The 24,946-nt window shown below is 39.7% G+C and overlaps 3 protein-coding genes across 9 annotated transcripts in view; 2 read left to right on the forward strand and 1 right to left on the reverse strand.

Moving 5' to 3' along the window:
- The window catches only part of MTIF2 (mitochondrial translational initiation factor 2), a 26,255-nt gene extending 19,038 nt beyond the window's left edge, over positions 1-7,217 (forward strand). For 5 of the 6 annotated variants that reach the window (XM_036069873.2, XM_036069871.2, XM_036069872.2 and 2 more), the window contains 4 exons: positions 801-941; positions 3,689-3,853; positions 5,190-5,330; positions 5,936-7,217. In XM_036069873.2, the coding sequence (XP_035925766.1) occupies positions 801-941; positions 3,689-3,853; positions 5,190-5,330; positions 5,936-6,108 (620 nt within the window). In that variant the 3' untranslated portion in view covers positions 6,109-7,217. The remainder of the gene's footprint in view (positions 1-800; positions 942-3,688; positions 3,854-5,189; positions 5,331-5,935) is intronic. The other variant, XM_078056548.1, reaches the window with a different exon arrangement.
- Positions 7,152-9,524, reverse strand: RPS27A (ribosomal protein S27a). The gene is made up of 6 exons (XM_036069877.2): positions 9,437-9,524; positions 9,274-9,338; positions 8,734-8,788; positions 8,235-8,320; positions 7,736-7,867; positions 7,152-7,343 (listed from the first exon to the last, which is right to left on the reverse strand). Exons 2-6 carry the CDS (start codon positions 9,319-9,321, stop codon positions 7,194-7,196), a joined length of 471 nt encoding a protein of 156 aa, XP_035925770.1. The 5' UTR covers positions 9,322-9,338; positions 9,437-9,524; the 3' UTR covers positions 7,152-7,193.
- A 314-nt stretch (positions 9,525-9,838) lies between these two features.
- CLHC1 (clathrin heavy chain linker domain containing 1) overlaps positions 9,839-24,946 on the forward strand; it is a 37,735-nt gene continuing 22,627 nt past the window's right edge. The window contains exons 1-4 of one of the 2 annotated variants that reach the window (XM_036069862.2): positions 9,839-9,908; positions 16,277-16,535; positions 20,669-20,856; positions 22,895-23,028. In XM_036069862.2, the coding sequence (XP_035925755.1) occupies positions 16,359-16,535; positions 20,669-20,856; positions 22,895-23,028 (499 nt within the window). In that variant the 5' untranslated portion in view covers positions 9,839-9,908; positions 16,277-16,358. Of the gene's footprint in view, positions 9,909-16,276; positions 16,536-20,668; positions 20,857-22,894; positions 23,029-24,946 lie in introns of those variants that run through there. The other variant, XM_036069867.2, reaches the window with a different exon arrangement.

Below are 24,946 nucleotides of genomic sequence, written 5' to 3' on the forward strand. Positions count from 1 at the left end.
TTCTTCATTCTCACAGTTAATTTGGGCCATTAAATTTAAGCTAAAATTATTTTGGCATTTAGGGAGAGGTTTTTTTTTTTTTTAAGATTTATTTATTTATTTGAGAGAGAAACAGAAAGCAGGGGAGAGGCAGAGAGAAACTAAAGCAGGCTCTGCGCGGAGCTCAGAGCCCAACATATGCCTGGATCCCATCACCTGAGCCAAAACCAAGAGTCCGATGCTTAACCAACTGTGTCACCCAGGTGCCCCAGGGGGAGATTCTTTTTTTTTTAATTGAGGTATAATTGACATATAACATTATGTTAGTGTCAGGTGTACAACATAATGATTTGATATTAGTAAATATTGCAAAATGACCACCACAGTTCGTCTAGCTAACATCCATCATCATACATAGTTATAAAAATTTTTTTCTTGTGATAAGAACTTTTAAGATCTCTCTTAGCAACTTTCCAATATGTAATATAGTATTATTAATATAGTCGCTATACTGTATGTTATATCCCATGACTTACTTACTTTGTAACTGGGAGTTTGTACCCTTGCCCTCCTTCACCCTTTTTGCCCATCCCTCACTGGGGGGAGATTTTAATAAACATTTTTCTTGCTGATTTTGTTGTAAATGTACATTTGGTTCATTATACTTTATTTAAAGTTAAATAGATATTTATAATGCTAAACCTAAATAAAAGTGGATTTAGTGGTAAATGGCATTCCTGTTATGGCTTTAAATAGATTTCTGTTGTTTTTGTGTCTGTTAATGCCTCTTAACACCGGTAATTTTAAACTTCTGCATTTAGGTGATGTTGATGGTTCCGTCGAGGCTATTGTGAACATTATGGATACCTATGACGCTTCACATGAGTGTAAACTTGAATTAGTACATTTTGGTGTGGGTGATGTCAGTGAAAATGATGTTAACCTTGCTGAAACATTTCGTGGTAAGGATTCTCTTTCCTATTTGTTTAACTGTGTTGCCTAGAACACACTGTGAACCATTTGCTTCTGTCTTTTGTTGGTTGGCTAGTCAGTCTGCCATTTATCCTTATGAGCATCCCCCTCCTGCTGTAGTCAAGCCCCAGCCATGGAGCTGAATGGGATGTGCAGTATTGCAGCCATAGCTCCACTCATTGTCCCTGTACTGCAACCCTGGGGAACTCTTTTGAGCCCCAGTAGTGTTTCTTGTTTTTTTGTTTTGTTTTGTTTTGTTTTAAGATTAGTGTCCTCTACCCCCTCCCAGTTCCCCACCCAATCCAAGGTTGGTTATCTTTTATTTAGACTTTTGAATGCTCCTAATACTGTAATCAGCCTCTTCAGTACTTCATCTTTTACTTTTGTCTACCTATTTTTGTTTATTGGTAATTTTACAAATTATATGTCTCTTAGATTAAAAGCTGTTTTTAGCTTTAGTGTGTGTGCTTCCAAAGCGAGCACTGTTTTTACCTTTAAATGTCTAGAAGGCAGGGGGGCTGTTTATTCGTTGAACTTATGATATATAAAAAGTACAAAAAGGTGACTCATGACTGTCACTTTAGATCTAACACCTAGCAAAGCACCAACATTTTATTGAGTGATTAATGAATCACTTAGGAAGGAGCAACTTCATGACTGGACTTGATTAGAATTAGATGTTATCTCTACTACTGAAAAGGTATTTTTAGTAATGCTGGTTAATTCCAAGAATTTTCTAGGCACTGATTGGTCTACACTATACTATGAAATGTTGATAGTGTGTTGAATGAATTCTTTTTTTTTTTTTAAAGATTTTATTTATTTATTTGACAGAGACACAGTGAAAGAGGGAACACAAGCAGGGGGAGTGGGAGAGGGAGAAGCAGGCTTCCCGCAGAGCAGGGAGCCCGATGGAGGGCTCCATCCCAGGACCCTGGGATCCTGACCTGAGCCGAAGGCAGACGCTTAAGGACTGAGCCACTCAGGCGCCCCTGTTGAATGAATTCTTGATGATAAGACTTTCAAGGTGGTTGTGTTTTTCTCTTAAATTGTTTGCATTACTTTTTTTCACTTAAGGCAAGAGTGTTTTGCTTTTTTTTAAAAGATTTTATTTATTTATGTGTCAGAGAGAGAGAGAGAGTGTACAAGCAGGGGGAGTGGCAGGCAGAGGGAAAAGGCGGCTCCCCGTCAAACAAGGAGCTTGATGTGGGGCTTGATCCCGGGACCCTGGGATCATGACCTGAGCCAAAGGCAGCACTTAACTGTATGAGCCACGCAGGAGTCCCAACAGTGTTTTGCTTTTTTATTCCCTCCAAAGTATTTGCAGTTAAATACATTCTCCCCCCCCTTTTTTTTTCTTAAGATTTATTTATTTAGGGGCACCTGGGTGGCTCAGTCATAAAGCATCTGCCTTCGGCTCAGGTTGTGATCCTAGGGTCCTGGGGTCGAGCCCCCCATCGGGCTCCCTGCTCAGCGGGGAAGCCTGCTTCTCCCTCTCCCACTTCCTCTGCTTGTGTTCCCTCTCTCGCTGTCTCTCTCTGTCAATTAAATATAAATAAGTAAAATCTTTAACAAAAAAAAGATTTATTTATTTGAGAGAGAAAAAAAGAGTATGTGAGCAGGGGGAATGGCAGAGGGAGAAGGAGAGAAGCAGAATCCCTGCTGAGAGCGGAGCTCTATCCCACCACCCTGAGATAATGACCAGAGCCAAAAGAGTCAGACAGTCAACCTACTGAGCCACCCAGGCGCCCCTAAATATATTCTTTGGTAAAATGGTCAGCTCCATGGAACTTCTTTCATTTCTAAAATAACTCTTAAACTTTACCAATTAAGTGACTATTATTGGGCATCTTTTGGCCAACTGAATACTTACGAGTAAACCACAAAAAGTTGTAGACAATAAGATTATAATTCAGTAATAGTCATTAAAATAATGTAATAATATTTTAGCCCTAATCAATTTTTGTTTTCTTATTTCTCTAGTATAAAAATAAAAGTTTTGGGGCGCCTGGGTGGCTCAGTCATTAAGTGTCTGCCTTCAGCTCAGGTCATGATCCCGGGGTCCTGGGATCGTGCCCCGCATCGGGCTCCCTGCTCCGCGGGAAGCCTGCTTCTCCCTCTCCCGCTCCCCCTGCTTGTGTTCCCTCTCTCGCTGTGTCTCTCTCTGTCAAATAAATAAATTAAAAAAAAATAAAAATAAAAGTTTTGTTTAGCATACTGCCTTGCACACTGTGGGCACTTTTGTCTCTTAAATGGATTTAAAAATCATAAAAAGGGACGCCTGGGTGGCTCAGTCGGTTAAGCGTCTGCCTTTGACTCAGGTCATGATCCCAGGTCCTGGGATTGAGTCCCGCATCGGGATCCCTGCTCAGCAGGGAGCCTGCTTCCCCCTCTGCCTGCTCTGCCTGCCCCTTCCCCTGTTTGTGCACGCACGCTCTCTCTCTGACAAATAAATAAATAAATAAAATCTTTAAAAAATAAAAAAAAAATAAATAAATAAAAATCATAAAGAAATTTTCCTAATTAAAAAAGCCACAATAGAACTTATAAAATCCTTTCATTAATTTGAAAACTAGTAAGTTTTCATGAGGAAAAATGATAGAATTTCTCATCTCCCCTACTCGCTTTTAATGTACACAGAAGGAAATAAAACAATTTAGATTTGAGTTTCTGCTTGAAAGAAAAATGTTTAATGCAACATTTGTGCTACTTTATTGATTGTATTTCTGCTTGCCAGGTGTTATATATGGCTTCAATGTGAATGCAGGCAATGTTGTCCAGAAGTCTGCTGCAAAAAAAGGAGTAAAAATTAAACTTCACAAAATCATTTACCATCTGATTGAGGATTTGCAGGAGGAATTGAGCAGCAGATTGCCCTGCACTGTGGAAGAGCACCCAATAGGTGAGTGTTCACTGAATGTTAAACATTCATATCTTAGGTGCTGTAAGTAACACTTTGAAAGCAAAGTTTAGGGGAAAATGTAAATCACTGTTGAAATACCTTCACTGTTCCAATATATAGCCTTTGTTCTAGAAAAAAATTACTATAGATCTATTCAGTGTAACTTCATATGTATTATAAACATCTGCTGTCTGCAACGTGTGCTTCTGCCCTGAGGATACAAAGGCCCTGAAGTTTAGACATCAACAACTAATTGTAGTACAAATTAGAATGGGATGGGAGGGGATAAAGATTATATATAGGGTTGTGGAGGAAGCCATTGATTTTTGTCCTGGAAACTGGCAGGGAAATCCACCATGAGAAGAAAGTTGACTTTACATTTAAGTATCACATATTTAAAAATTTTCTTTCTAGCATATCCCTTGGCCAGATGGAAACCTAAATTTATCTGAGACTGATTAAACCATTTTATCTGTTCTTATGGTCCAGAGATTTTAGATTTTTTCTCACCTGCTAAACGTGACCATACAGAGATTTGTATGTTCTTGTGCTAAGTGCAGTTTGGAAAACTTTTGAGTCATATGAGGGTTTTTAGGAGACAAGTAACACTAACCTCAGTAAATTGGTGTATTATAGTGTGTGATAGCATGTCATTATAATTTAATTTTCAGTGAAAAAAATTAAGCTGAGTCACAGAATTAGTGCTCTTAAGTGGATATAAATTACCAATGGAGAGATTAAAAATAAGTCAGGTAACAACAGATCTCTTTGAGAAAATATATTGAGGGACAGCTGAAAACTAGGTTTTTATGGAGCAGACAGTAAACTATTATCTTCTAGTGCATTTTATTTAGCTAAAAAAATGAATTCCACTTTTCTCGTCATTCTTTTGGCAAACATGTATTTTTGTGATTTTCTTTTCCACAAAAACCCAGGGATTTCATGTTTATTTTTTTTTAAGATTTTTATTTATTTATTTGAAATAGAGCGTGCATGAGAGAGAGCAGGAGCAGGGGGAGGGGCAGAGGGAGAAGCAGGCTCCCTGATTATTGGGGGTGAGGTGGGGGGATGCTGGGCTCGATCCCAGGATCCTGGGATCATGACCTGAGCCAAAGGCAGACACTTAACCAACTGAGCCACCCAGGCGCCCCTCATGTTTATGTTTCTAATAGTGGTCAGGAAAATAAAGTTGGCAGAGTCAAAGAAAACCTGGACTTCTTTCTCTGCATGAGTTTTTTTCTCACAGTTTTAATTCTTGCCATGCAGAATATGTGAAATTATGTATTTCTCATAATCTTTTGTTCTCTGTGCACTTAATATTCTTTTCTTTCTTAAGGTGAGGCTTCTATACTAGCTACCTTCTCTGTAACAGAAGGGAAGAAAAAAGTTCCTGTGGCTGGCTGCAGAGTCCAAAAGGGACAGTTAGAAAAACAAAAAAAATTTAAATTAATCCGTAACGGAGGTATTATTTGGAAGGGTAAGCAACATCACAATGTTTCTAATAGACCTCAAATCCAGTCACCAAAACCTGATTCTGTGTAACTATCTGAAATGTTTCACTCCCATATCTTGGTTCAGGCCATTCCTTCTTGGGAACTCAAATCTGGTCTCATTGATTGGCTCCCTCCCTTACAAATTCTAAATTCTGATAATCTATAACAACCACCTATAGTAATCCCAATAAATCAGTAATCTAATTTTCTAAGCTTCTAAAAATTGGCCCCAAACTACCTTTCCAGCTCTGTGTTCTGTACTTTTCTACAGCATTGTATTTGCTTACCTCCTTTTGACCTTTTGCCTGGTCTTTTACTGGATTTATCTCATTAAGTCCTAAGTATAATGCCAATCTTCTGCAAAGTTAGTCTACCTTTGAAATGGGAGATTTAGTTATCTTTCACTGTAAGCCAAATCTTGTTTCCTTTGGTTTCCCTAGTATTTAGTTCTATCATTTAACATGATAGGACTGTAAAACTTAAGAATTTCAGTGTTTATTTATAATTTCCTTTTAATACCAGACTATATAGCACTTAGTAGTATTTATTTGTTCAATATATGTACCTTTTTTTTTTGTATTTTCTTAAGGTTCATTAACCTCATTGAAACACCATAAAGATGACATTTCAGTCATCAAAACTGGAATGGATTGTGGTCTCAGTTTGAGTGAAGAAAAGATAGAATTTAAAGTGGGAGATGAAATTGTTTGTTATGAAGAAAAAGAAGTTCCAGCCAAGACTTCCTGGGATCCAGGATTTTAAAATTATATTAAAAATGTAAACAATTAATGGGGTGCCTGATAGAGCACGCAACTCTTGATCTCAGAGTTCAAACCGCATGCTGGGCAGAGATTTAAAAAATAAATTAAAAACTATAAACAAAGTCTTGCTTTATTATAGAGAGCAACTAGTTTTGCTTTATTGAAGGTAAGAATTCACCACATCTGGTCAAAAAATACCCTAGTAGTTATTCCAAGCGTTAACATGGATAACTTGTCAAAATGCTCCAAAAATAGGAAACCTTATTTAAGCATGTCTCCAAGTAGAAATCCTGGAAAGAATATGGTAAAAGGGTATTGGCATGCCACTGAATGTAATAATCAGTTCATAGTAAACTTCAACTGCATGTTTTAATTGAGTGACACCAAGATAAGCAAACCTCCCTGAATTTAGCTCACAGGCAAAATATGGTGCCAAATACTGCTCAAAACTATTTCTCAATGTTGACAGCACTAGTGAACAAAGTGTTTAAAATTCCAAGTTTTCACGCTCAACATTGAAGAATGTTCCCTTGTACTATATATAGACAGCATATATCCCCAGCCAAACCACCGAGGGACTCAGGATAACATTTTTTAATTGATTACTGAAAGCTTAGCTTTTACATTTATTATGTATGAAACAAATGGGTCACAGCCTTTGTTTAGGCAAGCTGTAACACCAATTCATCCGAATCAGTGTTTCTCTAAGTGGAGATCAATGGGCAGGTCCCCCCTTCCTCACCATCCCAGGGATCATTTGGCAAGTCTGGATATACCTAGTGGTGAGAATGGGTGGTGTGCTAATGGCATCAGGTGTGTAGAGGCCGTGATGCACAAGGATAGCCCCCACAACAAAGAATTATCTGGTCCAAAATTTCAATAGTGCGGACATAAAAAACTGACAGAAACAAACTGGCTTATATCTAGATAGTTCATATTAAATACAATCTTAATTTTTCTGCCAAAGTATATGTAGTTTATCAAAATGGTGTGATCAATTGGATACTTAAAACCACTCAAAGTCACTGGAATAAAATGCAACAATTAAATGTTAGTTCCTGTCTTTTATTATTAACCCATATACAATTACTTGTCTTCTGGTTTGTTGAAGCAGTAAGTCAGACAACATTTGCCACAATAATGTCTGTCGAAGTGGCTAGCCATGAAAACTCCAGCACCACACTCATCTGAAGGGCACTCCCGACGAAGGCGACTGATTTTGCCATTCTCATCCACCTAAAAAGTACAAACCTGCTGTTAAGATAATTTTACAACATATTCTGAAGTCTAAGTTAAGTGACTCAAAATATTTAACTACTTTAAAATCACAAAACAGTGGTAGTTTTTTTATTTAAAAACCAAAACGCTCCAAATCCTCACTAGTAATTACAACAAAATAGTTCACAGTAGTCTAGCCTTGCAAGTGGTGACAAAGTTAAGACCTAAACCCAGATCTGACTTCAAAATCAGAACTCAGTTTGGAATAAGCAGCTAAAAGTGAACCTCATCATACGAAGCTTGATCAAATACCAAAAAGAAAAGAAAACTTTAAAAGAACGTTTGAAACCAGAGATGCAAACAAAATTTATTAATCAACAGATAAAAACATTTTTATTAAGTTAGCTCACCTTATAGTATTTCAGGACGGCCAGTTTAACCTTCTTTCTCTTATGCTTATTCTTCTTGGGAGTGGTATAAGACTTCTTCTTCCTTTTCTTAGCACCACCACGAAGTCTCAACACAAGATGAAGAGTAGACTCCTGTTAAGAGGATGAAACAGGCTTTAAAATAATTACATTTAATGCTCATATTCCATTAAGGGGCAACTAGCTTCGCACACTTTCTAACTGGATGTGATAAGTACACAATACCACACATAAGGAAGTTTTGGGGGAGGGAATTAACGACTTGTTTATAGGAAGATTTAAGAACATATTAAGTCACACCATGGGATGCAATCTACACAATCCAGAATGTGAGAAACTACAGCAGTGTTTCTGAAGTGTTAATGCCGGAGTCACCTAGAAATCTACTGCTAGTCTGTTATTCTCCCCCACTTTTGTGTGTTGATCAAAACTTACAAAGTAAGATTTACATTTAAAGGACTGCTCTTTCCTCCAAACAGACCTTTTGAATGTTGTAGTCAGACAAAGTGCGTCCATCTTCCAGTTGCTTGCCAGCAAAGATCAGTCTCTGCTGATCAGGAGGAATTCCTAAAACAAAAAAACAAAAAATCAAGTCACATCAGAACAAGCGTATCTGCTTAGATTTATGGATAATTCTTAAATAAAGGGTACTAAGAGCAGTCACTGAGTTCTTACTATAGGCGAGGCACGATTTTAAATGCTTGCACAACTGACCTTATTTAATCCCAACAGTTAATACATGTAACATTACCTTTATTTTACAAATCAAGCAGGCGTAGAAAATTAAATAGCTCACCCAAATTCCACACACGTGAAGAGCACCCCTGGATGGCCCCATGCTCACAAACATTCGTTACTATTTTAAAAGCATTTCACTTTGTCAATCCGACCTCTTCCCACCCCACCACCAGCAGGTATGTCCAGTACTTAGGCTGGCGCCAGTACAGGTTAATTTCTCTGAACTAGAAAATATTACTTGCCTTCCTTATCCTGAATCTTGGCCTTTACATTTTCTATTGTATCCGAGGGTTCAACCTACAAGTTTAAAAAAGCAAATGAATCGATAACACAGTAAGAAACTAGAATAAACGCCTAATTCAATTTGCAAGTTAGTACAGAACCAAGCCGGTGGAAGGCCGAAGCCTACCCAGCAGAGCTGACCACTCACCCAGAGGGCAGGCAGCCGCCCCAGGACTGCCGCCGGCGAGCACACTTCCTGAGCCCAACCAAGGGCGGACGGCGGCGGCTGCGCCACACGCGCTCGCGCCCACCGGTGAGAGCGCGTCCTTCCCTCCCCCCAGCGCGGGCCCCCTGCTTTGGCTACCTGGACAGAACTACTCAAGAGGTGATAGCTCACACTTCAGGCATCGAGAGCCAGTCCTAAGCCAACAACTAATTCAGGGCCAGTTTTCAGAACCCAGACTCAGAAACATATTCTACGGCAGAAAGCGGCACGGGTCCCTGGCTCCACTTCAGGCCCTTATTCCGGCCTTGACTTCCTCACGCCACCTAGCCCGTACCTCGAGGGTGATGGTCTTCCCCGTAAGGGTTTTCACGAAAATCTGCATCTTGGCGGCGGTTCCACCTGCAGTTGAGGAAAAGGAAGCGAAGGGTCAGACGTGGGAACATAAGAGGGCGCCGGGTAGACCACTGGCCGGAGAGAGGCCAAGAGCACACACTCACCGCAGATGGCGGATCGGAAAGGAAAGCAACGCGCCGGCCCACGGGGTTTCCCGGCGCCCCCACCAGAGGCCCCACCTCTTAGGCGACCACGTCAAATGCCGGACTTGTCACAGAGGCTGTCTAGCCACATGCCGGACTGGGGCGTGAAACTCATTCCTCCTCTCTGGCCTGAACTTGTTTCTCACTTTAACCCTCAGAATGCTCTCGAAATAGTAGATTTAAACAAATGAAAAATGGCTTTAAAAGGCTTTTCCCATACAAGCCACGTGGCTAGGAGGGTCTTTAAAAGGGGGTGGGGTTGAGGGGTCCTTATTGAGGAAAAAGGAGGAAAAAGAACTGTCTTCTGGGAATTGTAGTTTTTCATTGCTTTCTTTTAGTTAGGACTACTCGTCCCAGGGTGCAGTTCCACACCTCCGGTTCCCTAGTAACTATCTCCAAGTGTTGGGGTCAGTGTTTGGAGAAAGGGGTTCAGGTGAGGAGGGAGGATGGGAGAGGCGGAGTAATGGTTTGAGGTGGAAACGGGGGTCGGAAATGACTAAGAGAAAAGGTTAAGCGGGAGAAGGGTCGGGGAACGAAGGTGTCGTTCACTCACATACACAGGGGGTGAGGGGCGGAAGATCAACGATGTGCCAGCGGACGCTTTGGCCTCCAAGGGAAGGGAATTCCTGTGGCCAGCTCCAGCCAAAGATAGGTAGTATTCAAAACCTTGGGTTCATCTTTTTCTATCCCGTAGCTCCTCCCCGTCTTCAACCCCCAAATCTGCCCTAGTCAGAGGAAAGTTCTGGGCCTCGTGTAGGACTCCTTAGTGAAACAGTTTAATATGTTGAAAATCTCAGGAGTTTTCAAACTAAAATATGGGTAAGAAACCTGCGGAACGACTAGTTGTAAAATTTCCAAGTCGCGACCTTGGAAATGGTTGTGAAGGAAATCTTTCAAGGGGAAGAATTTGGGAGTATGTGCAGGGCTCTCGCCTAGCAAGGCGGGCCAGTTAGAAGCAAGTTACACCTTCTTTTGGCCTTTCTCCACTGCACAAACCACGGAATCTTTTCTAATGTGCCTTCCTAATGTCTTTTCTGTTTATCTCTCTATGCCCTCTCCTCTGTATCCCCAACCCCAAATTCAGGCCCTCCTTAATTTTCTCTTCGAAGAGTTAATTGTCTAACTTCTCACCTGTCTTCAGTCTTGCTCCTTTTCTAACGCATCCTCACTTTGCCTCCAAAACATTCTAAAAAGTAAAGTGATTATGTCATTATTCTACTTCACCTTCAGGATAAAATCCAAATTCTTTAGTATGATATTCTGCCTCTGCCTCCCTTACAGCCTATTCTGTCAAACCCATTACTCCGTTTACACTTTAATGACTGAGCTAATTGAAGTTCCTAGCTTACCTCTCTCATGCTTTGGCACTTCTAAAAATCCATTTCTTCTTCCTGGAACATTGTTCATCCCATATTCTGCCAACTTGTCTCCATCTTTACAACAAAACTCCTTCAAAGAGTTGTCTATACTCATTGTCTCCAGTTTTCCCCTTCCATTGATTGTATCTACTCCTATTAGGTTTTTGTCCCTACCATTACAGTGGAATAGCTCCTCTGGGTCACTAATCACCACCATGTTGCTAAATTCACTGGTCATTTAATCTTACTTGATCTGTCAGCATTTGACACAGTTGATTACTCCCTCCCTCTTTGAAACACTTTTTTTCACCTGACTTCCAGGATACCTCTCTAACTTCTACTTTCCTGAACACTTTTCCAGGCTGTTTTTGCTTCTTTCTCTTGATCTACCAGACCTCTAAACTTTGGAGTGCCACCCAAGGCCCAGTCCTTGGACCTCTGCTTTTTGACATTTTCTAGGTCATTTTCATTCTGTCTCATAACTCTATTTAATTAATTAATTAATTTTTAAAGATTTTATTTATTTATTTGAGAGGGAGGAGCAGAGGGAAAGGGAGAAGCAGACTTCCCACTGAGCAGGGAGCCCGATGCGGGACTCCATCCCAGGACCCTGAGATCATGACCTGAGCATCAAGAGTCAGATGCTTAACTGACTGAGCCACCCAGGCACCCCTATTTTATTTATTTTTAAATTTTATTTTAAGTAGGCTCCATGCCCAGTGTGGAGCCCAATGTGGGGCTTGAATTCATGACCCTGAGATCAAGACCTGAGCTGAGATCAAGAGTTGGACACTTAATAAACTGAGCCACCCAGGTGCCCCATCTGTCTCAACTTTTAAATACCATTTATATGCGCATGACGTATAAACTTATCTCTCACTCAGACCACTCACTAGAACTCCACCCTCACATATCCAGCTGACTACTCAACACCTCTCATAGGCAAGCCCGAAGTCCTGATCTCACGAAATTGCTCTTCCCATCTCTGTAAATGGCAATTCCCATCTTCTCATTGCTAAGGCCAAAAACTTTATGGTCATCCTTGACTGCTCTCTCATATCCACGTACTTTCTTATGCACAGCAAATTCTTCTTGGCTTTATTCTCTATGCAGAACACTTCTCACCACCTCTACCGTAACCACCCTGATTCAAGCCACCATTATCTTTTGCCCAGATTATTGCAGTAAACTCCTAACAGTTCTTCCAGCTTTGACCCTTGTCTTCACAGAGCAGCAAGAAAGGTTCTTTGAAGATGTATGTCAGCTGTCACTCTTCTGCCCATAGCCCTCCAATGACTTCCCGTGTCACCAAGAGTGAAGCATAAATTCCTATAAGTGAGGCTGTTGCTCCAGCACTGGAACGACATGGCCGTGTTCCAACCCATCGTTCCTCTTGCCAAGTCTGCCTAGTGAAAGGGACACCTTTTTCTAACCTGTACAAATATGCCCCATGGGGGAGCTGGTCGTGGTCCTGCCTTCCAGGCCTCATATCCTGCATGATCTGGCAGCTACCTCTCTGACCTTATCAATCCTTTGTCCCTTTCTCTTCTAGCCCCACTGGCCTTCCTGCTGTTTGTCAGACGTGCCCTCCTGCTTTGAGGCTTTTGCACTTGCTGCTCTGTCTGCATCCACCACTCCTCCCAGGAATCTTTAAACTCCTTTTTAAAATGTCACCTTGTTGGGACACCTGGGTGGCTCAGTCGGTTAAGCATTTGCCTTCAGGTCAGGTCATGATCCTGGAGTCCTGGGATCGAGTCCAGCGTCAGGCTCCTTTGCTCGGCAGGGAGCCTGCTTCTCCCTCTGCCTGCTGCTCGCCCTGCTTGGGCTCTCTCTGTCTCTGTCTCTCTGACAAATAAAGAAAATCTTAAAAAAAAAAAGTTTAAAGATTTAAAAGTAAATAAATAAAATGTCACCTTATCATGAGGGCTTTCCTCTTTCCCAACTTAATGCCTTGCATAAAATAGCACCCTCCCACCTTCTTTCTAGTCCCCATTCCTTGTTTTGTTTATACAACTTAGCCCCATGTGTCATCTGTATTTGTGGGTGTTGTCTGCCTTCCTGTTTGAATGTAACCTCTGAGAGGTTCGGGACTTTGTTTTGTTTGATGCTGTATCTCTAGTGTCTAGAATAGTGGCAGACACAGTTGGTGAGTGCCTCCCCCTCCCCCAACTTATTGAATAAATAAGCGCAGCACAATATAAGTATTGCCCTAGGTGTTGTTCCATTAGATGTTTCCCTGCCCTCTCCCACAAACTAGTGAGGTGCCCCTCTGGGCTTTTGGAGCCCATTGTGCCCCCCTTGTCACACTGCCTTCTCTGCTCTGTAGCAATGGCTTATTTAACTAGCCCAATAGACTTGACTGGGAATCTTTGTGACTCATTTTCTCTGTATGCCTTTGTGTCTAATATGAATGAGGGAGTGAAAGGTCATCTAAGTTGGTTTATGTGACTCGGGCATTTTGTAGATGCTGAGAAACGGTCACTTTAGCTGTGTTCTGGTTTGAGGCACCACAAGTCATGTCTTATGAGCAGACCACATTATTGCTCAGTGATTATTGATTATTAAGCATTTTTTTAAAGTAGATATTCTGCTAGAAATTGTACTATGCACTGGAATGTGTATAGGTAGGGAAGGATAATGGGGAGTGAGAACATATTGGTTCCTGCCTATTGAGATAGATAGAGAATGTAAACAGAAAGTCACTATTATAGAGTGGCTGAGTGATAATACCATGGATAGAGGAAGTGCACAGTACCATGGGAGAATGTAGAAGTTGACCAAGTTTAAGGGAATTCAGGGCAGCTTTCCTGGAGCTGTATAAGCTGAAATCTGAAAAACAAGTAGAAGCCAAGTGAATGAGAGTGGTGGTATGAGTGTTATCTTGGAGGGGGCAGGGAGTGCTGAGGATGGAGGGAGGGAATACAGAAATGGGAAAGAGTTATGCAGGACTCTCAGCAAATTCATGGGAGTGGGGATGGGAGTTATGAGAAAGGCAGGAGCATGAAAAGGCTAGATTTGGACAGAGAGAAAGGGACTACCTGGTTCCTCTAGGGCATTCATAGGCTAAGTAAAGGAACTTGGATATTATCCTAAGGTTAATAGGAGGCCACTGGCATTCAGATGTAACCACTAAGTCTCCAGTGGTCACACCCATTCCTTCCTCCTTTGACCATTATCTTTTACTATCTGAAATTACATTATTTATAGTCTGTTTCTCCTACTAGATTATAAGCTCCAAGGAACCAAGAACTTTATCTTATTTATTACTGAATCTCTAGCTATAAAATAATGCTGGCATTTAGTAAACAATAAATATTAGTTGAATGAATGAATAAGGAAATTGATTTCTCACATGGGAAAACTGTTGATCCATTTATGGGTTTTTACCTTATTGGAACTACTTATGTTCATTTATAAATTGGTTTTTCATTATCCAGTTCATCAACATAAAGTAAATTAGGTCTTTTAAACTTTGATAATTATTTTGGTGTCTCTCTCCTGCCTATGACCTGTGGGCAGGATTTATAGGCCATATATGTCATTTTAAATAACCAGATATTAATTATATTGCTAAAACATGGTAAAATTGATTTAGACATTTATTCATTGCAGCATTATTTATTATAGTGTAAATGTCCAACAGTGGGGGAGTGATAAAGTATGGGCTCCTGGGTGGCTCAGTCGGTTAAGCAGCTGCCTGCCTTCTGCCAGGTCATGATCTCAGGGTCCTCGCATCAGGCTCCCTGCTTGCTCCCTGCTCAGCGGGGAGTCTGCTTCTCCTCCCTCTGCCCCTCTCTCCCCTCCACCACCCAACCCCCTGCTTGTGCGTGAGCCCTGCCTCTCTCTCTCAAAAAAAAAAAAAAAAAGTATGGTGTATCATACCATGAAATACTACACAATCATTAGAAGTCTTTTTTTTTTTAAGAATTTTATTTATTTGTTTGTCAGAGAGAGAGCACAAGCAGGGGGAGCAGCGGACAGAGGGAGAAGCAGGCTCCCCTCGGAGCAGGGAGCCTGACATGGGACTCTTATCCCAGGACCCTGGGGTCATGACCTGAGTGGAAGGCAGACGCTTAACTAACTGAGCCACTCAGGCATCCCTAGAAGTCATGTTTTTGAAAACTATTCAACAACATAGAAAAGTGCTTTTTTTTTTTAATAAATTAATTTTATTTTATTATGTTAGTCACCAGACATTACTATCATTTATTTTTGATGTAGTGTTCCATGATTCATTGTTTGCGTATAACACCCAGTGCTCCATTCAGTACGTGCCCTCTTTAATACCCATCACCAGACTAACCGACCCCCCCACCCCCCTCCCCTCTAGAACCCGCAGTTTGTTTCTCAGCGTCCATAGTCTCTCATGGTTCGTCTCCCCCTCCGATTTCCCCCCCTTCATTTTTCCCTTCCTGCTATCTTCTTTTTTTAAACATATAATGTATTATTTGTTTCAGAGGTACAGGTCTGTGATTCATCAGTCTTACACAATTCACAGCGCTTACCATAGGGAAAAGTGCTTTTAATATTAAGTGGAAAACATGAAGATACAAAGCTGAATATAGAGCGTGATCCTAATTTTTATAATTATAAAACTGGAAGGAAATATACCAAAATATTAAATAATCATTATGTTTGGATGGAGGATTGTGGATGATTTTTAGTTTTTCATTAATTTTCTTTGGTTTATATTTTCCAAATTTTATACCTGAATATACATGGGTGGGGGAGAAGTTAGGAAGAGTTCAAATGTTTTGCCTTGCCAGACATTTTTCAGCAAGCCATGGGTTCTGTTTGATGTTAATGTGAATAGTTTTCAGGAATCAATTTCTGTATCCAACTCTAATTGGATAATGATTCTTTACTTAAAGAGCAATGGAATGTAGCTGCTTGAAACTGTGCTAGAAAAGGGCTGTTATCTTTGATATCACTGATGGATGGGTTTTAGCAGAAGTTCTGACGTCTTACTTTTTAGTTAGTATGTTTATTTGAATGATAAGAATTATAATAAAGTTTATCATAAAATAAATTCATGAGTTGTTTGTAGCTCTCTTGACTACGCCTGGGCCAAGTAAGCACATGGGTAGAGAAGTATCTGACCTTGTTTGAATCATGAGGAGGCTTCCAAACTTGGTAAATTCTGTTAGAAAGTAATGAATTAAACATAAGAAACCATCCAATCACATGACACATAGGCTTGGTTACTAAGAAAAGTGCTCTTTATTGACTGGTGTTTGGTATTTCTATCCCAGAGGTATAGCACTTGACAGTAGGTTAGACCTTTTAATTCATAGGTTGAAATATTTATCTCTGAGATTCATGGGAAATTTTTTTCCCATGACAAATACACATTTTAGACCAGTTTTAATTTATTATAAATTTATTAGAAATGTCTTAATTTATCTTAAGCTTCAGATCAATTGATGGTCTTTTTTTTTTTCAGGCTTACCAAAGTTTTGGTTTTGTTGCAAAAGCAAGTCAAGACTTAACTCTTCTCTGGTGAACAAGTGTGCAGATTGTGACATATGTCCATCCAAGAAATAAATAAACATGCAGTTCTCCCTCCTATCATTAGTAGAAGTGACAAGGAATTTTTGGAAAGTATGCAAAGATACATAATCACAGAAACTGAAAGAGTGGGCTGTACTGAGGAAGGACCTGCTGATGAATATTACATCATATACCGAAACGTTTTTGATAAGGTATCAAAATGCTCTTAAGATGAGGGAGTTTTCATGGGGTAGAAATGGTCTATCTTGACAACTAATCTTCCTGCCTTAGTAACATCACTGCTTGTTTGAGTACAATTCATTTGTCAATTTTGAGAAGTTCATCCAGTGTATTGGGAGGGGATGAATGGGGAAAATACAGTGCTGGATTTCTATCACTAGGTAGTTAACGAATGTTTCAATTGTTTTAGCTTGAGTGCAGGCTGTCAGTTTTTGAGCAACAACTTAGTTGTGCCTTCTAACATCATTTTGGCCTTTTATCTAAAAATATCTGATTTGTTAGGAATTAGGCTGCCAAGCAGGAACATGGTAGTTGTTGTTTTGGGTTTGTTTGTGATACCATTAAAGTGTTGGCTGAGATTTGATCTAGCATATTAAGTTGGAACCCTTGGTGAGTTAGAGGTCTACATAGGTCCAGTAAACAAGAGGTTTGACTGGACTGAACACTGGAAATAGATGAGTTTAGAAAATGTTATGGCTGGGGCGCCTGGGTGGCTCAGTCGTTAAGCGTCTGCCTTCGGCTCGGGTCATGATCCCAGGGTCCTGGGATTGAGCCCCGCATCGGGCTCCCTGCTCTGCGGGAAGCCTGCTTCTCCCTCTCCCACTCCCCCTGCTTGGGTTCCCTCTCTTGCTGTGTCTTTCTCTGTCAAATAAATAAAATCTTAAAAAAAAAAAAAAGAAAGAAAATGTTATGGCTTTATATAACATTTGATTTTGCTTTTTAAGGTTTTAAAAACACTTGTTTTTCCTTACAAACAATTGCAGTTTCCCCTTTGGTTCTATTTTTTTTTTTTTCTTAATCCTTACTTTCTTTAACCCCCTTGGAAGATGCCCTGGCAGTTAAATAAGTGAAATCAGCATCCTTTCCTCCTTACTCAGAAGAAATAATTATTTATCTTAAGAATTCTGTAGACTATTGGTTTCTGAGTAAAACAGCCACGGGCAAAATAGGAACTCAGTCTTTTGTTTAATTTTTAAACAGTATACACTATGAATCTTATTTCTCCTCTAATTAAAAACACAGTGCATCACTCTAAGGAAAAATGAGCACAAAGTAGTGATCTATACCTACAAGTGGAATTAAGAAAATTGATGAGTATTCATAAGAGTATAAAATAAAGAAACAGTCTTTTCTTTTAAGTCATCTAGAAACACCATCTTTTAGAATTGGTACATTGGCAGGTTAGCTTCATTTTATATGTCATTATGATCAGTGATTTTGCTTTTGAGTCATTAAGGAATGTATTGGATGAATGTTTAAAGGCAGTGTTTTGAATGGTTTCATCAATATCAAGAATTATGCTAAGACTCTACTTACCTGAAACCAGCAAAGGAAAGTTATCATAACAGTGACATGCTTATCTTTGCATGTCCAAATGCTGACACTTGTTGGAAGTTTTCTTACATGAAGAGTTGTCTGCTTTAAATTAGTATAGTTCTAGTAAAGTCATTTTGGAGGTGGTGTTGGTTAATTTAATTCTTAAAGAAAAGACATGGGAATAAATAAAAGATAATATTTACATCTATAGTCCTTTTCTCCCTACCTCCCAAGATTTCCATGTGCACTTTCTGTCCGTTGTACATTTGTGCCTTGTAAAGAATTCTGTTCTTTAGGACTGAGACAGTGTCTGAAATAGAAATTATTTGGCACTTAGAGAAACTTTTCTTCTAGTTTCTAAAGATGATTGGTCTTTCCGTTTTCTTTCTTTCTTTCTTTCTTTTTTTTAAGATTTTATTTATTTATTTGCCAGAGAGAAAGCGTGGGAGAGAGAGAGAGGGAGAGAACAAGCAGGGGGAGCGGCAGGCAGAGGGAGAAGCAGGCTCCCCGCTGAGCAAGGAGCCCAATGTGGGACTCGATCCCAGAACCTGGGATCATGACCTGAGCCGAAGGCAGATTCTTAACCCACTGAGCTGCCCAGGCGTCCCTGATCTTTCCATTTTCATGTTACTCTAGCATATTTGCTGGTTAATAAACTATTAATGACTGCTTTCTCTAATCTTCCTTCTTTCCTTGGAAGGATCTAATTAGGCAAAGATGAAAGTATTAACTTGCATCTCTGAATACTTGGAATCAGAGCAAATACCAAATTCTGCTTACAAACACACATAGAGGATTTTACCTAGTGAACCGTGCCTGAATCAAAGCAAAGAGGACCTGAAACTCCTGTAACAAGAATTGAGGGTAGGTTATAGAAAGAGCCAAAGACTTAGTAAGCAAGGCAGACCAAAGCTAGGAAGAGTGAGCTTCTACAGAAATAGGTGAATTATGAGGCAACTGTCCTCTGGAAATGGCTGGTTTTTGTGCTTCTGGTAGCATGTACAAATAGCCTCTGTCCATATATAGGAGCTGAGGTGGAATGACTACCCTTCCTCTTCTTCCCCAGACCCCTGTACTTACCAAGTCTCTTGAGTTTAATGCAAACCTGACCCTCAGACTTGAATGATGTAGAGCCAGGAAGACCGTATGAAAGAGTTAAGTGGGTTGGCTATAAGAGAATAAGGGATCACGAGGACTGTGGCAAAATAAAGAACCAGTTCAGTCTAAAGCTCCAGCTGATTACTGCCATTAAGGAATGGGGGTTCATGTTGGTAGATTTTTCAGAGTTTTCAAGAGAAATGGAAATACAGTTTTTGGTGAAATTTCCTACATTTTAAAATATTTTTGTGAGTCAAGCAAAACTGGATTCTGCCTCTGGCATGCCACTGTGCTTCCTTTACTTCTACGCATCTCCTGTGCGTTCTCAGCGGTTCCCATTCGTGTTCTTCTGAAATCTGTGTCTTTTAGCAAGCAGGTATGGGAGCTGATTGTGGCGTCACTACAAGTACGTTTTTTCTCCATTACGTTTCCAAACTATATTGGATTGTTGTGGCATATCCCAGAGGCATGTGAAGTGGAGGATGGCCAGGAACAGTGGGGTATTTGATTTGGAAGACTGCAGACAAATGGCCTCTGTTTCATTAAAGGTTCCTGGGTGGCTGTCCTCCTGGTTTGGGTAGATGGGTAATATGGTCATGTCAAAAAGACAACCAGGATCTCCCACTCACATATCCTCTACTGGTATTTACCACTGATCTGTAATCTGCTTGTGCTCTTTCTTGATAGACCAGATCTCTTCCAGACCAGATAATTTTTTCTAGATACTGTTTAGCTAACAGAAAACCAATGGGGGATACCAGAGACTAGAGATGTAGCTGGGATAGACAGCATAATTATAGCTTTCGGAGAAAATTATGGATTGATCATATCTATTCCCTATACATATTGATCCCTTCTAAAAGCCTCATGTGCAGAATTTGGAAACCATAAATATTTATAATTTTTTGTTTTTTAATTTACTTAAAATGCTTGTTAGCTATTTTTGCATGGGTAATGCATACACAAGATAGGCAAGAAGGAAGGAAGGGAGGAAGGAAAGAAGGAAGGAAGGAAGGAAAGAAAAAGAAAGAAAGAAAAGAAAGCCAATAAAGAAGAATATACAATGGAAAGTCAGGTCCTTTTCACCTCAGACCCTGCTTCCTCTTTGCTTCTCTGCAGGCACCCACTGTTTCCATTTCCTTTTATTATCCTTCTAGAGATATTCTGTACTTACACACACCATTGGAAACCATGAATATGTAGCAGGTTTTCTATAGTTGCACTTGACATCTTAGCAATAGAAATGCAATTGGGGAATTGAGAATATTGATTAGCCAGTAGGAGCTGATAGGTTAGAAAAAGAGAGAGGTGAGAGGAATCCAGGATTTTAAGGTCTGAATGAAGCCAGAGACTAAATTTGGAGACAGTAAGGGATGATAGGCAATTATATTTCAAAGATCTATAATTGAGATAATTAAACCTGGTATTGGTTTTAACTGACATCATATCATGTACGTGTTCATACTAAGTAGAGCAAAAATATTTAAGTTCATAGTATTGTAATGATTCACAAAGTGCATATTCAGTAAATATTAGTTGTCTTTAATACCCTGGGTATTAAAATTTAAGACTTCTAACTGCTCATCATGTTTCATTTAAGAAATAATCTACAATGCTGTTTGCAAGGCTTTTGTTCCATAGTCTTCTAGAAAAAAAATTCAGTACCATAGGCAGAAAAATCGTGTTTCAGGTAATAGAGTATGTCACTGCATACAAATCCATTCTTACTTCGATCAAAAAAGAATATGATGCCTTTATTGAGACAATGAAGGAAGGCCAAAGAACTGCATTTTGTCTTCATGGAAAACTTAAAGCTTTGGCAGCGGAGCCCACAGCGTTGGTGTATCACAGGAAAAGAACAATCCAACTTGAAACAAAGTAAGTATATTAGTAAGTAGCCCAAAAGGTGATAATTGTTACTTGGTGATATTACCTAGTTAATGTAACTATAAACAGTGGTTCTTAGCCCCCCAAATCCCAAGCATTGTAAATATTAAGAGATTCTCAACTAGATTTATCATAGTGAAATTGTCAAAGATAAGGAGATCCTAAAAGTAGTTATAGAAAGAAGCAACAGTTCAGTACCCTCCATTCGGTGTTGTAGCATATATCAGAATTTCTTTCCTTTTTGTGGTTGAATAATATTCCATTTTATGAATACACCACATTTTTATCTAATTATCTGTTGATGGATACTTGGGTTGTTTCTACCTCTGGGTATTGTGAATAATGCCACTATGAACATTCATGTATAAGTATCTGAGTCCCTGCTTTCAATTCTTTTGAGAGTCCATTTACTTTTTTTTTTTTAAGATTTTATTTATTTATTTATTTAGAGAGAATGTGAGCAAGGGGAGAGGGAGAGAATGAATCTCAAACAAACTCCCGTGCTGAGTGCGAAGCCTGATATGGGCTCCATCCCTTGACCCTGAGATATGACCTGAGCTGAAATCAAGAATCGGGCACTTAACCAACTGAGCCATGCAGGCACACCAAAAGTCTGTTTACTTTTAACATGCTCTTCTTCCACAAGCATAAGTTCTTTGGATGAAAGCCAAAGGGTATTTTATTTCCACAGTCCCTCTTTCATAAATACTGCAGGCTCTTACTCAGCCATCTGTAGGTACCAGGAACTCTGTATAGTAATCAGATGTGGGTAGCCGTTCTCTACTGACAAACTTGTTTTTAATTTGCTAGAAACTGACATTTATATATCTAATTTATTTTAATCTGTTATTTTCCTCCCAGGGCCAACATATCAGTGATAAACTAGGCAGTGAACTTCAAATAATGCTTAAAAGAAATTTATATCTACCTCTTGGTCTTTAAGATCCCCATTTCTGGAATAAGACAGTTTTATCTCAAAGAGGTGCTATCCTTCTTCCAGCTCTAGGATCAAAATTACTTTTGGAAGCTGAATAATGGCCTCAAAGATATTAGGTCCTAATCCTGGGAACCTGGGATTGTTACTTTATTTGGAAAAAGGGTCTTTACAGATGCTACTACGTTAAGGATCTTCAAATAGGGAGATTATCCTGGATTATCTAGGTGGGCCTTAAATACAATCACAAGTGTTCTTTTAAAGAGGTAGAAGGAGAGTTGACAGGCAGAAGGGGGGGAAGGCAATGTGGTCATGGAGGCGGAGATTGAAGTGATGTAGCCCCAGAAGGCCTGCAGCCCCCAGAAGCTGGAAGACGCAAGGAATAGATTCTTCCCAAGAGCTTCTTTTTTTTTTTTTTTTTTTAAGATGTTATTTATTTATTCTTGAGAGACAGAGAGAGAGAGAGAGAAGCAGAGGGAGAAGCAGGCTCCTGAGGAGCAGGGAGCCCGATGCGGGACTCGATCCCAGGACCCTGGGATCATGACCCCAGCCGAAGGCAGACGCTTAACCATCTGAGCCACCCAGGCGCCCTTCCCAAGAGCTTCTAAGAGGAAGCATAGCCCTTTGATTTTGGCCCAGTGATACTGATTGTGGATTTCTGATCTCTGGAACTATAGGAGAATAAATTTCTGTTGTTTTAAGCTACCAATAAGTTTTTGGCAATTTGTTATAGCAGCCACAGGAAGCTGATATAACTACAAAAATAATTTTATTTGCAAAGGTAATTTTCAACTATAGGGAATAGACATAGTACTTTGTTGCCAGATTATTATGTTTAACACGTACAAATTTCCAGTAAGGTTGTGAATCGTAGTGTAAGATTTTAATGATGCTCTGAAAGAAAACTGTTCCTCGCTTTTGAGGTTAGTTAACTTTTTACGGGCATTGTTTTGTAAACTTAACACCTAAGTCCATAATGGTTCAAAATGGTAATTAGCCAAAATAAAGTAATGATTTAACCTGTTTTACTTTAAATCTTATGATTAAATAATTAACTAGTTGAAAGAAATATAAGAAAGCCTTTCTGTTTTTCAGAAAGAGGGTTATTGAAAATAATTCCTCAAAGATTCAATTGCAAATAGACAAAATGAAACAACTTAGGGCAGAATATGATGCAAAAGAAGTAAGATATCATACTTTCTCCAAAGATCCTTCAAAACCTATTCCAGGTACTGTATTTTGTTTAAAATGTTTGAAATTCCAACTGTTTTCAGTTATTACCAATCATACAAATTAGTATATATATGCTGCAATATGTATGTGTGCAAGTGTACGAGGACTTTAACCAGACTTCACAAACAACTTTAGCTCAGGCTCCAGGTCGATACAAGGGAATGAGACAACTTCAACAACCCTGAAAGACTGAGAGAGTTCCAGACTGGCTGGATTATATAAAGTATAAGGGAGTGACTATTAAAATTTGGTTCTTGCATCAGTGTCACATTACCTGCAAACCTGTTAGAAATGCAAATTCTGGCCCCTCTGCAGACTTACTGTGTCAAACTCCAGGGATGGGAGTTGGGGTGGGGGTGGGGTGGAGCTCAACAGTGTTTTACCAAGGCCTTCAGGTAGTTCTAAAGTTTGAGAATCCCTGGTATAATACATGAAAAAACTATAATGTATTAAGTTCTAGTGAATATTGTTGATTCACATTGATGTCAGCATTCACTGGTTCTTTATCTTCAGCTAAGCCACATTTTAAGAAATTGGAGTATATCCTAGAATTTGTGAGGATGTTGAGAGGTTTGTATGATGCATGGATAGAAGAACTGCAAATATTCATCTTGGAGAAAAGGGAGACTTTGAAAATAGCCAACTGTATTCAAAACTTTTAAGGATTTCAACCAGTTTTTATCCAGAGGCAGAATCAATAGGTGGAAATTTTAGGAAGTCAGATTGGGTTTCAATAGAAGAAATTACGTCTTGAAAGTAACGAACTGCGGCATACCAGAGGATTTCACCTGAGGTTGGACGATCATCCTGCATTTGGTGGAAGCAGGGACTAGATTCGTTTTCAAATATAAAATTATGATAATACAACTACAAATAAGGTACATATGAATAAGTAGAGAATAAGTCAAATTGATTAAATGCTGAGAGGATTCAGGGTAAGAGAATGATTAAAAATTGAGTAGGATTAATCCAGGCGGGTTTCTGGGAGAGAATTTTGATGCATGCCTTTAAAGCCAACAATTGGCCTGAATAAGGGAATCATTTCAAGTGGGTGTGAATGGGTTGTTATGAATAATGAATACAGGGGCAAGGAAGGAGAGAGGACTGAGGGCTTGGCAGGTTTTATAAACTTCGCACTGGAGAGAATAAACAGATTACCCTGGAGTTTGTTGTAGTAGATTAATGGAATCTTTGGTTAGAAATCTTGGGACAAAAATCCTGAATTGTTAGGCAGAAGCTCTTAGTGGTATTGAGTAACAGTGATATTTAAAGGTTTGCAAGGTGTGACAGTGAGGTCATTAAAACTTTTTAAGATGCAGGGGAGCCTGGGTGGCTCAGTCAGTTAAGCATCCGACTCTTGATTTCAAGATTTTACTTACTTACTTACTTACTTATTGATTTATTTGACAGAGAGAGAACACAAGTGGGGGTGGGGGCAGCAGAAGGAGAGGGAGAAGCAGGCTGCCTGCAGAGCAGGGAGCCCGATATGGGGCTCGATCCCAGGACCCTGGGATCAAATCATGACCTGAGCCAAAGGCAGGTGCTTAACCTACTGCGCCACCTAGGTGGCCTTCGACTCTTGATTTCATCTCAGGTCCTGATCTTAGGATCGTGAGATCAAGCCCCCCACTTGGGCTCCATGCTGAGCATGGAGCCTGCTTAAGATTCTGTCTCCCCCTTCCCTTCCCCAGCTTGTGCACCCCGCCCCATCTCTCTCTCAAATATGAAAAACAAAAAGCTTAAAAAAACTTTTTAAGATGCTAAGTTTTGGACAATCAGCCTTCATTGATGATATGTTTAAAACTGCTACACATTTAAAATTGTGTGCCAATTCTTTTTATGTTCAGTAAGTTATAAGTTCATGCTACCATTTCTTAATTATTTCTTAACATAGCAAACTATGATCTATTTTGC

This window comes from Halichoerus grypus, chromosome 10 (genome assembly GCF_964656455.1).
Source record: "Halichoerus grypus chromosome 10, mHalGry1.hap1.1, whole genome shotgun sequence".
Classification (NCBI taxonomy): domain Eukaryota; kingdom Metazoa; phylum Chordata; class Mammalia; order Carnivora; family Phocidae; genus Halichoerus; species Halichoerus grypus.